Genomic DNA, 12,833 nt, shown 5'->3' with positions numbered 1-12,833 from the left:
GTTCCGTTGGTCAAGTTATTGGATCAATTGAATGTGGTAATTCGCTTTAACTGGTGAGGTCTTAGCATGTATTGCTCGGAGGTTGGGTTATGCTCGGAGGTCGCCACAACCGAAATTTTTAATGCAGGTTTAATAGTTTAGGACCTGTGGGTTTGTTAAGTATTGTTTGCATTAATGAATTAAAGCTCCATAGGGTCTTCTCATCTTGCTATGTTATGCCCGCCTCTTCACGGGTAGGTCAATTTCACTGGTTGAAAGTAAGAGACAGCTGAACCCTCGTGGAGCCATTCATACAAGTCCCTATTTAAGGAACAAGTGATTATGCTACCTTTGCACGGTTAACCATGCTATTACCATCTGAGATAACCATACTATTACCATCTGCAATTTACCATTTCACAGATAAGCAACTGAAGCTTAGATGGCACTACAGCCAGACACTGTTCCCCCCCAAAAAAGAGAGAGAATGGGAAGCATCTTTCAACTAGATATCAGCTGTATTTACTTTAGTGTCTACCTTTAACACTTTTAGCACTATTAGAAATCAAAACAAGTTTCATTACATAGATGTGTGACGTGAGGCCAGGTGCAGTGGCTCACGCCTGTAATCCCAGCACTTTGGGAGGCCGAGGCAGGCGGATCACCTGAGCCCAGGAGTTTGAGAGCAGCCTAGCCAACGTGGCAAAAAACCATCTCTACTAAAAATACAAAAATTAGCCAGGCGTGGTAGCAGGTACCTATAATCCCAGCTACTCGGGAGGCTGAGGCAGGAGAATCGCTTGAGGTGGAGGTGGAGGTTGCAGTGAGCCGAGATCGTGCCACTGCACTCCAGCCTGGGTGACAGAGTGAGACTCTGTCTCAAAAAACAAAATAAAAAATAAACATAGATGTGTGATGTGAAAGTCAGGCCCATATTGGAACTATTGGTGCCATCCTTTTTTCCCTATTCCCTACTTCCATACCCATGGGCATCGATAATGGACTCACAACTTTCTCTAGCCTGCTGAGGCAGAAGCAAGCTTCAGAACAAAGGCCCCCTCAAGACAGTGACCACCAGACACCACCAGTCAGCTCTAACTGGGCACGGGAGATGAAACCCGCCTACCATCGCAGAAAGGAAAAATATTTGAGAGGAAAAGGCTGGGAGAAAGAATAAAGAAGGTTAGATGACCAATTCAGTTCACTGCTAAAGGACAGTTCACTGCTAAAGTTCACTGCTAAAGGGATTTTCTTAAAGTGTCAGGAAACCAAAGGAAAAGCATCATATAAAGTTCTTACCTTTGCTGTTCCAGTCTGAGAATCATAAAAAATCTTCACTCCAGACACAAAAATGTCTTTCTCTCGAAGGGAGACATAACCATTTGTCATCAAATCCTGAGCTGCTTTTGGAACAGATTTTTCCTGTTAAGTTCCTGCCCTTGAAGACAAATAATTACACAAAATCCATCAAGTCTAAATCGTTTCCCAACTTCAGCAGGGATGAAAGTTAGCACAGATACTGACACACTTTATTTTTCTCTTAATCTGACACACCTGTATTTTTCTCTTAAATCTTTCTGGTTGTATTCCTCAAATATTAGCCCCTTGGTATAATAAGGTCCTTTAATAGGCAGGACCCACATTTTTAAGGCTCATGATTTCCTTTCCCTCCAAGAAAAAACTTTACATACTTTTATCCTATAAGGTATTTTAGTAGAATAATAGTAGGAACTTATTTTCTGATCCTTAATGGAAAGGAAAGAGAGGACTACTGACCCTTAAAGGTATAAAACAAATTTGTTTTTCATATAAAAGGTTCACTTTTCATTACAAAAATCTTCCTGTATCTTAAAAATGAGACACACCTATCAAAGAAAAAGTAAATAACTTAATCCAAGATAACTTAGTCTCCAAAAACTTAGAGAAGAAATTTATTTTAGGCATTTCATTAAAATGTCTAAAGACCAAACACAAAAGTAATTAAAGGTTCCTTTTAGTGTTTAAATCCTCTATAAAATCTGATGCCTAAATACTCTATTAAAAAAAATAACTCCACTTACCTGCATCTTGATGACAATCTGGACACAAATCCAAAGGCTAATGCTAACAGCAAAGCCCAAATAAATGTAAAACCTGTTTATCCACAATGATATTAAAGGTGAGGAGAGGTCCCATGTATCCGCAGAAGGATCTAAATTTAAAATGACACACACAGATAATTTCATTTAAAGCTACATATACAAAGATATCCTTCCCGATTTTAAGAAGAAAATAAAACCAACCTTACATTCAACAACCCAGCTAAGAAATCTAATTTAAAAATCAACTGTTGGCCGGGCACAGTGGCTCATGCCTGTAATCCCAGCACTTTGGGTGGCTGAGGCGGGCAGATCACCTGAGGTCAGGAGTTCGAGACCAGTCTGGCCAACATGGTGAAACCCTGCCTCTACTAAAAATACAAAAATTAGCCGGGCATGGTGGCGCGCGCCTGTAATCCCAGCTACTCGGGAGGCTGAGGCAGGAGAACTGCTTGCACCTGGGAGGCAGAGGTTGCAGTGAGCCAAGATTGCGCCACCGCACTCCAGCCTGGGCGACAGAGCAAGGCTCCATCTCGGGGGGGGGGGGGGGGGAATCAACTGTAATAAAAATAACACACTATGTAGTAACGTAATAAAATTATCATACTGTTAACACTAACTCAAAGAAAAAACAGAATATAAAATTGTATCTTCACTTCGAAATGAGCATTTAGAAGCAAGAGAAGGAACATAAAGTAAAAATACTTAATGTGAAATTAAGTTAATTGTTTTGTTGTGCTTGCTCCTTAAAAAAAGCTTAAATAGTAAAAGTACTCTTTTTACTAACTGTACTTTCAAAGGCTCACGGTTAAACTTGTAAAAGATTCTCAAGTAACTGACCTTACGCCTCATTTTTTTTTTAAGAGAGATATGGAAGGACCTGGCTTCAAACGTTCAACCTGGGAGCAATTTCAAAAGTCGAAGCCTGAAATTTAGGCTTTACAGGTGCAAAAGTCCTAATACACGTGGGTAAAGTGGGAGGGGTAGTTTTCTGTCTAACCCCCTAGCCTCAAAAGGCAAAAAGCCAGGTCAAAAGTAGGGATCAGTCCTCCTTGCTCTCAGCGGCGGCTAGCCGGTGCTGTCAAGTGCAACAGTCTCCGAAGGAAGGGGACCGAGGACGCCACTCCGCCCGGAGAGGGTCTCAGTAAAACGTTTACCTCCCCTGCCGCCCCAGGGTCCTTGCCCGCCGAGTGCCCTTACCCATCCTCCTCAGAGCCGACAGGAGACTACGATCTCGGACCTGGAGAGCCCGAAGGTTCGCATTGGTACTGCGAGACGCACCGAGCTACCTCGCCGCGTTAGCGGCGTACCGAGTGCCTGCAGAACTGTGGGCAGCTATGACGCTGCCAGGCCGGTCCTGATTGGTTCAGAGGACGAAGAGGTGGGCCCAGAGGAAAGCCCGGAGCTCCGGGAAAGGAAGCCAGTGCACGGTGCGCTCTCGACCCTGCTCCGATTGGCTCAGAGGGGAAAGGGGGCGTGTCCAGAAATAAGCACCGCCCGGAGTTCCGGGCGATGAAGGCGGAGCGCTTCCGCCTCCGTTTGGATTGGCTCAGACTGGGAAAAGGCGGGTCCAGAGAGAAATGATTGGCATGGGAAAATTAAAAGAGGAAAGGAGTGGGGAGCGGGGGAAATGCTATGTGGGCCTGTTTGGATCTTAATTGAAATAAACAGACTGTAGAAAGGCATTATTTTTGGGAAACCCGAGGATGGACTTGCTATTAGATGATATTAAGGAATTGTAGTTAATCTCGTCGCGTGTATCTGTTAAGGGCTATAGGCTGAAGTATTTAATGCTGAAACCATATGATGCTTTCTTTAAAATACCCCCAACCGGCCGGGCGCTGTGACTCAAACCTGTAATCCCAGCACTTTGGGAAGCCGAAGCGGGAGGATCGCTTGAGCCCAGGAGTTCGAGACCAGCCTGAGCAACATAGTGAGACCTCGTCTGTACAAAAAAATTTTTTTAATTATTTATTTAATTAAATTAGCTTGGCGTGGCCGCTCACACCTGTAGTCCCAGCTACTTGGGAAGCTAACGCTGGAAGATCGCTCGAACCCAGGAGGTCGAAGCTGCAGTGGGGCCATGACCCTGCCACTGCACTCCAGCCTGGGTGACAGAGTGAGACTGACTTTAAAAAAAAAAAAGTAAATAAAAAAGCAACAAAAAAATGAAAAAAGAATAAAACAAGGATGGCAAAATGTTGATAGCGCGGTGATGGGTACATGGAAGGTTCATTACACTTTTTTGTCTACATTTTATGTTAAAATATTTCTATTATAAAAGGGTGAGTAAATAAAAATATTTATCATAAAATAATTCTATTATTAAAAAATTTCTATTATAAAGTGGGTCTGGCCCTTGAATTCCGCGGAACGAGGTGGTGCCAACGCTGTGTTTCAACCCGGTCACTAAACATCCGCGAGCATCCTGTCAGAGCTCTCAGCTCATTGGCGAAAGTAAAACGCCAAGGAAAAGCACCTCCCTTTTTGGGCGTGGAAAGATGGCATAAAAAGCCACAATGCGCAGGCGTCATCGCTCACTTTTCCCCTCCCGGCTTCTGCTCCACCTGACGCCTGCGCAGTAAGTAAGCCTGCCAGACACGCTGTGGCGGCTGCCTGAAGCTAGTGAGTCGCGGCACCGCGCACTTGTGGTTGGGTCAGTGCCGCGCGCCGCTCGGTCGTTACCGCGAGGCGCTGGTGGCCTTCAGGCTGGGCAGCGCGGGTCAGCCCTGGTTCGCCGGCTTCTGGGTCTTTGAACAGCCGCGATGTCGATCTTCACCCCCACCAACCAGATCCGCCTAACCAACGTGGCCGTGGTACGGATGAAGCGCGCCGGGAAGCGCTTCGAAATCGCCTGCTACAAAAACAAGGTCGTCGGCTGGCGGAGCGGCGTGTGAGTAGCCCCCTCCCTCGGGCCTGGGCCTGGGCCTGAGCCGTCACCTCCGAGGCGGCCTGTCTCTGCCCAAGTCGAGTGAATGGGCCAGGCTGGGGTGTTTGTTGGCCGGGGAGGAAATGGAACATTCCGGCTGTGAGCATGAGACGTCGCTGTCCGAGCTTGGCGCCTAAGCCAAGGGTTTCTTTATTTGGTTGGTTCCGATTGGGTTGTTGGTTTGGGGTTTTGTTTTGTTGGTGTCATAAAAGCTGCAGCCAAGAAATCTCATAATTGTGGTCCTTTTCCTAGAATAATGATGGCTGAGAACCTAGTGTTCCGAATACTGTCATAGATCTCAGTAGCCCTAGCAGTTTAAAGTGCGTAGTGTCTTCACTGCTGCCATCTAGGGACTGGCATTCCGTGGCAGCAGCTGTCTGCACCCCACCCTTGTGTTTCTTACGTCCTCCCATGACATTTTTCTCCAGTGAGCAAATGGTAGGGCAAATACAGTTCTGAGTTTTGAAAATGTTCCCTCAGGCCGATGCGGGCAGATCACTTGAGGCCAGGAGTTCGAGGCCAGCCTGGCCAACATGAAACACCATCTCTACTAAAAATACAAAATTAGCCGGGTGTGGTGGCGCATGCCTGTAATCCCAGCTACTCAGGAGGCTGAGGCAGGAGAATCACTTGAACCCGGGAGGCGGACGTTGCAGTGAGCCGAGATCGCGCCATTGCACTCCAGCCTAGGCAAAAACAGTGAAATTCCATCTAGGGGCGGGGGTTGGGGGGGAAGAAAAAGAAAACTGCCCTCTACACTAAAGGTCATCAGGGGGATTTGTTGTGTCTTGCCGTTCATGTTGTTGCCATCTCGTATTTAAATGTAAATGCATGTCCAAGTTTCAAGTATATTCACATAGGACTTTCTCTCCTGCCCTCACAAGGGAAAAAGACCTTGATGAAGTTCTGCAGACCCACTCAGTGTTTGTAAATGTTTCCTAAGGTCAGGTTGCCAAGAAGGAAGATCTCATCAGCGCGTTTGGAACAGATGACCAAACTGAAATCTGTAAGCAGGCGGGTAACAGCTGCAGCATAGCTAACCCTAATAACCATTTATAACGTATTTGTAGATATATTAAACATTAAAGGCTGTTTTTCTGGAGGAAAGACTAACCAAGCAATAATGTGAACTGCACAATATCACTTCTAATAATAAAGAACTTGGTGGTTTTGTTTTTTTGTGTTTTTTTTTTTTTTTTTTTTGCCAAAACCTCCTGAAATCAGATTTTCTACTAAATTACCTCATTTTTCTATAAATTACCTCATTTATAGAATGTGGTATACCTGAAAACTGAATTTGTTTTCAAGTATTTCATCTTTCAGACCCTTTTATTTTTTTGGCGGGGGACAGAGTCTTGCTCTGTTGCCCTTGGCTGGAGTGCAGTGCACTTCACTGCACTCAGCTCACTGCAACCTCTGCCTCCTGGGTTCAAGCGATTCTCTTGCCTCAGCTTCCAGGGTAGCTGGGATTACAGGTGCCCACCACCCTGCCCGGCTAATTTTTGGATTTTTAGTAGAGATGGGGTTTCACCATGTTGGCCAGGTTGGTCTCAAACTCCTGACCTTGGGTGATATGCCCACCTTAGCCACCCAAAGTGCTGGGATTACAGATGTGAGCCACTGCGCCCAGCCAAAAGATTCTTGCATCTTTTGGGCAAAGCTCAAACCATTACTTACATATTAATAGCTGGAGAGGATGAAATTTAATTTTCTCCCCAGTTACTCATTTTTTGTCGTCAGTTAATAAATAGTGTGTGATAAAGAAAGATAGTGATTTCTTAACTGTGTTGGCATTTTTTTAGATTTTGACTAAAGGAGAAGTTCAAGTATCAGATAAAGACACACACAACTGGAGCAGATGTTTAGGGACATTGCAACTATTGTGGCAGACAAATGTGTGACTCCTGAAACAAAGAGACCATACACCGTGATCCTTATTGAGAGAGCCATGAAGGACATCCACTATTCGGTGAAAACCAACAGGAGTACAAAACAGCAGGTGAGTGGTCTCTCATGTCATCAAAATATAGCCATGGAAATCAGTTTTCTCTGAAGAAATCATTAAAATAGTGGGTCTGGGGCCAGGCACAATGGTTCATACCCGTAATCCTAGCACTTTGGGAGCCAAGATGGGAGGATTGCTTGAGGCCTGGAAACAGCCTGGGAAACATAGGGACGCCCCATCTCTAAATTTTTTTATTTATTTATTGTTTTTTTTTTTTTTTGAGACAGAGTCTCACTGTGTTGCCCAGGCTGGAGTGCAGTGGCACGATCTCGGCTCACTACAATCTCCACCTCCCGCATTCAAGCAAGTCTCCTGCCTCAGCCTCCCAAGTAGCTGGGATTATAGGCACGTGCCACCACACCCAGCTAATTTTGTTATTTTTAGTAGAGTTGAGGTTTCACCATGTTGGCCAGGCTGGTCTTGAACTCCTGACCTCAGGTGATCCGTCCACCTTGGCCTCCCAAAGTGCTGGGATTACAGGCGTCAGCTACCGTACCCTACCTCTAATTTTTTTAATATAAAAAATTAAATTTAAAAAAATGGGTTTGCATGGAAGCAAGTGGGTAGAAGTTTTGTGGAAGAGATGGAGGAAAAGGATGGGGTTGTAAAGATAAGTAGTTTTTTTTTTCAAGTAAACACAAATATGTATATAGGACTTTCTTCTTCCTATCCAAATCAAACTTTTAAAGACAAAACTTGAGTTTTTAAAGGGTCATTTTAACACCTCTTTTTGAATTTTTTAATTTACATATAATTCACATACAATAAATTTCACACTCATAAAGTGTGTACACTTTAAGTGGTATATTAACAAAGTTTGGGAACCTTCCCTGCTACCTGGTTTGAGAACATTTTCATCACCACAAAAAGAAAGTCAGTGTCCATTAGTAGCCATCCCCCATTTTCCCCCCACAGGCCCCTCCCAACCACTAATCTCCTGTCGTTATGGACTTGTCAATTCTGGACATTTCATATAAATGGAATCATACAATATATGGCCTTTTCAGGGTTCATACATGTTGTAACCTGCATCAGCATGTCATTTCTTTTTTATGCCGGAATAATAGCCCACTGTATGGAAAAAAACATATTTTGTTCATTCATTTATCAGTTGATAGACATTGGGTTGCTTTCACTTTTGAGCTATGATGAGCAATGCTGCTATAAAATTTCTTGTATGTTTTTGTGTAGACATATGTTTTCATTTCTGTATACCTGGGGACTACCAAACCTATTTCTAAAACAGCTGCACCATTTTACATTACCACCAACAGCGTTTAAGAGTTCAGTTTCTCCGCATCCTCAGTAATACTTGTCATTGTCTGCCTTTTTGATGATGGCCATCCTGGTGGTATCTTGTCGTCGTTTTGATTTGCATTTCCTTAATAATGATTTGAGCATATTTCCATGTGCTTATTGGTGCCTCGTCTGTCTGCTTTTGAGAAATCTCTGTTCAGGTTCTTTGCTCCCTTTTTTTTCTTGCTCTGTCACCCAGACTAGAGTGCAGTGGCGCGATCTTGGCTCATTGCAAACTCTGCCTCCCGGATTCAAGCAATTCTCCTGCCTCAGCCTCTTGAGTAGCTGGTACTACAGGCGTGTGCTACCACACCCGGCTAATTTTTCTTTTTTTGTATTTTTAGTAGAGACGGGGTTTCACCATGTTGGCCAGGCTGGTCTCGAATTCCTGACCTTGTGATGCACCCACCTCGGCCTCCCAAAGTGCTGGGATTACAGGCATGAGCCACCACACCTGGCCTTCACTTTCTTCATAATTTTTTTCTTCTTGATAAGTCCAATTTTTCTATTTTTTTTTAACGGTCACTTATGTTCTTAATGTTATACCTAAGAAACCATTACCTAATCCAACTACATGGAAACTACTTTGTTTTTGAAAACCTTATGAAATAATATAGTAGAAGAAATTGCATTCTCGATTTTGTCTTGGTAGGCTTTGGAAGTGATAAAGCAGTTAAAAGAGAAAATGAAGATAGAACGTGCTCACATGAGGCTTCGGTTCATCCTTCCAGTGAATGAAGGCAAGAAGCTGAAAGAAAAGCTCAAGCCGCTGATCAAGGTCATAGAAAGTAAAGATTATGGCCAACAGTTAGAAATCGTAAGAGTCAAATATTTTCTTTGCTTCATGTTACCTAAATATTGTATTCTCTAGTAATAAATTTGTAGCAAACATTCAGACGTTGTAAACAGTCAGATATTTTCTTTTTTTTTTCTTTTTTTTTTTTTTTTTTTTTTTTTGAGATGGAGTCTTGCTCTGTTGCCCAGGCTGGAGTGCAGTGGCGCAATCTCGGCTCACTGCAAGCTTCGCTTCCCGGGTTCATGCCATTCTCCTGCCTCAGCCTCCCGTGTAGCTGGGACTACAGGCGCCCGCCACCACGCCTGGCTAATTTTTCGTACTTTTTAGTAGAGATGGGGTTTCACCGTGTTAGCCAGGATGGTCTTGATCTCCTGACCTCATGATCCACCTGCCTCGGCCTCCCAAAGTGCAGGGATTACGGGCGTGAGCCACTGTGCCCAGCCAGATATTCTCTTAAGACTAAAGGTTGGTCAGCCTTGTTTACCACAAATCCTTTTATTTTTTTCCCAGCATTTATTTTTGTCATATATTATGCATAGTGTTTTAGATACATGATTTTAGCAAATTTAGCAACTATTTTAAAATAAGCCACTTAAAAATTGCTATTTTAGTGGAAGATTGATAATTCCAATTACCTGAAAAATTTTGCAAAAATTAGTACAAAGCACACTATGGGAATTTATATTGAGTTTTCAGAGATAGCTCAATTGCGTGCTTTACTCCAGTGCTGATCATAATCCTAAAAGGCAATCCCAAATACCACAATCCCAATGTTGAAATCATAAAAAAATCAAAATCTCTAAAGTCCAAAGCCTGAACTTCTAATATCTTGAAAATCACAGTTCCAAAAGATTGAATCCTGGCTCGGCGCAGTGGCTCACGCCTGTAATCCCAGCACTTTGGGAGGCTGAGGCAGGCGGATCACCTGAGTTCGGGAATTCGAGACCAGCCTGACCAACATGGAGAAACCCTGTCTCTACTAAAAATACAAAATGGTCAGGCGTGGTGGCACATCCCTGTAATCCCAGCTACTTGGGAGGCTGAGTCAGAAGAATCACTTGAACATGGGAGGCAGAGGTTGCGGTGAGCCAAGATTGCACCATTGCACTCCAGCCTGGGCAACAAGAGCGAAACTCCATCTCAAAAAAAAAAAAAAAAAAGATTGAATCCTGAATGATGAAATTCTGAAAGCTGAATTCTGGCAAAAGGATTAGCACTCTTTGAGTTGTATGCAGGATAGTCGCGTCTGGTTAATTGCATCATGTGAGGAAAAGCTAGGACCTTGTTATTGTCTTCATTTGAAAATTAAAAATGGTTTAAAGAGATGAGTCTGGGTGCCAAGTTGATAAGGGGTGGAATTGTGGATGTAATTTTAGGTGTCAACTTGACTGGAAAGGAATCCCTAGAAGCCTGATAAAGCATTATTTGGGGTATGTCTGTGAGGGTGTTTCCAGAGGATATTAGTGTGTGAACCTGGTGACACTAAACACAGAACATTTTAAAGAAGCAGCGAAACCATTATGTCCTTATGACCTCACCCCACAGCTTCAAACACAGTGTAAATTCAGCTGTCTACAAATTCATGTTTTCAAGGCTTTGCAGCTTATTCATTTATTTATTTATTTATTTATTTATTTATTTATTTTTGAGACAGAGTTTCACTCTCATTGCCCAGGCTAGAGTGCAATGGTGTGATCTCAGCTCACTGCAACCTCTGCCTCCTGGGTTCAAGCGATTCTCCTGCCTCAGCCTCCCGAGTAGCTGGGATTACAGGCATGTGCCACCTCGCCCAGCTAATTTTGTATTTTTGGTAGAGACAGGGTTTCTCAATGTTGGTCAGGCTGGTCTCGAACTCTTGACCTCAGGTGATCCACCAGCCTCGGCCTCCCAAAGTGCTGGGATTACAAGCGTGAGCCACCGCGCCCTATCTGCAGCTTCTTTTTAAAAGTAAATGACCTGTAGAGAAGTGTTGAGTATGTGAGTATCCACTGTAGATGTGAACTAACCCATCTGACACTACTTGAAGTTCTAAAATCTTTGCAAAACTGTACACGTGGGCCAGGCACAGTGGCTCATACCTGTAATCCCAGCACTTTGGGAGGCCGAGGCGAGCAGATAACACGGTGAAACCCTGTCTCTACTAAAAATACAAAAAATAAGCCAGGTGTGGTGGTGGGCGTCTGTAATCCCAGTGTCTTGGGAGGCCGAGGCAGGAGAATCACTTGAACCTGGGAGGCGGAGGCTGCAGTGAGCCGAGATCACACCACTGCACTCTATCTCAAAAAAAATTTTAAAAAAACATACACATGGTGTCTACATAAGTCTTCACATTGCTTTTTCTCCTTCATACGTGGAGGTGACTTTACTGAGCTATAAAATGTAATGTTAAATTTTAGTATGAGAAGAATCAGAGTTTTCTAGTTTGTCCCTTCCATTTACAGCTGAAGAATCAGAATAAGTGTTTAAACATAGGGATTAATGCCTTGTCACAGGGGGCTACATGGATACTTGAGGGCAGAGGCTGAACTGGAACCCAGTGTGCTGCCCTACCCATTGTCTTATCTATTGCACCATAGAACTGTGGTATTATTAGAGATCTGGACAGCATTGTGCTTGCCTCAAAGGAAGTTAAGGCTGAGTTTATTCTGTGTCTTGCTCATCCTCATGTGGTGAACTGCTACGTTAAATGTTTCAGGTATGTCTGATTGACCTGGGCTGCTTCCGAGAAATTGATGAGCTAATAAAAAAGGAAACCAAAGGCAAAGGTTCTTTGGAAGTACTCAATCTGAAAGATTTGGAAGAAGGAGATGAGAAATTTGAATGACACCCATCAGTCTCTTCACCTCTAAAACACTAAAGTGTTTTCGTTTCCGACGGCACTGTTTCATGTCTGTGGTCTGCCAAATACTTGCTCAAACTATTTGACATTTTCTATCTTTGTGTTAACAGTGGACACAGCAAGGCCTACCTACATAAGTATAATAATGTGGGAATGAGTTGGTTTTCATTATAAACTGGGGTCTAAATCCTAAAGCAAAATTGAAACTCCAGGATGCAAAGTCCAGAGTGGCATTTTGCTACTCTGTCTCATGCCTTGATAGCTTTCCAAAATGAAAGTTACTTGAGGCAGCTCTTGTGGGTGAAAAGTTATTTGTACAGTAGAGTAAGATTATTAGGGGTATGTCTATATGACAAAAGGGGGGTCTTTCCTAAAAAGGAAAACATGATGCTTCATCTCTACTTAATGGAACTTGTGTTCTGAGGGTCATTATGGTATCGCAATATAAAGCTTGGATGATGTTCCTGATTATCTGAGAAACAGATATAGAAAAATTGTGCCGGACTTAAATAATTTTCGTTGAACATGCTGCCATAACTTAGATTATTCTTGGTTAAAAAATAAAAGTCACTTATTTCTAATTCTTAAAGTTTATAATATATATTAATATAGCTAAAATTGTATGTAATCAATAAAACCACTCTTATGTTTATTAAACTATGGCTTGTGTTTCTAGACAACTTCCTAACTCCCTTTCTTTTCTCTGCCTGTGTCTGTGGTAGGGTTAGGGAGTTGTTAGGAGAACTAAATAAGTCCATATGAAGAGTGCTTAGAACAGGGCCTGTACTTGTAAACGCCTGAAAAATTTTTGCTAACACTTGGGATGTAACTGAAGTATTATTTTAGTATTTAAACACGTAAATGGACAAGGTGCAAGCTTTTAAAAATCTACTTCAAGGCCAGGGAGGTGA

At 43.0% G+C, this 12,833-nt stretch overlaps 1 protein-coding gene and 1 pseudogene across 1 annotated transcript in view; one reads left to right on the top strand and one right to left on the bottom strand.

The window, feature by feature from the left end:
- TYW1B (tRNA-yW synthesizing protein 1 homolog B) overlaps positions 1-3,368 on the bottom strand; it is a 265,501-nt gene extending 262,133 nt beyond the window's left edge. The window contains 3 exon segments of the mRNA XM_054687593.2: positions 1,279-1,379; positions 2,040-2,170; positions 3,258-3,368. Coding sequence (XP_054543568.2) covers positions 1,279-1,368 — 90 coding nt within the window. The 5' untranslated portion in view covers positions 1,369-1,379; positions 2,040-2,170; positions 3,258-3,368.
- A 1,302-nt stretch (positions 3,369-4,670) lies between these two features.
- Positions 4,671-12,579, top strand: LOC741794 (ribosome maturation protein SBDS-like; annotated as a pseudogene).
- The last annotated feature ends 254 nt before the right edge of the window (positions 12,580-12,833 follow it).

Source organism: Pan troglodytes, chromosome 6 (assembly GCF_028858775.2).
Source record: "Pan troglodytes isolate AG18354 chromosome 6, NHGRI_mPanTro3-v2.0_pri, whole genome shotgun sequence".
In the NCBI taxonomy this organism is placed as follows: domain Eukaryota; kingdom Metazoa; phylum Chordata; class Mammalia; order Primates; family Hominidae; genus Pan; species Pan troglodytes.
Note: the sequence above shows the minus strand (reverse complement) of the source record. Positions and strands in the feature narration are given on the sequence as shown.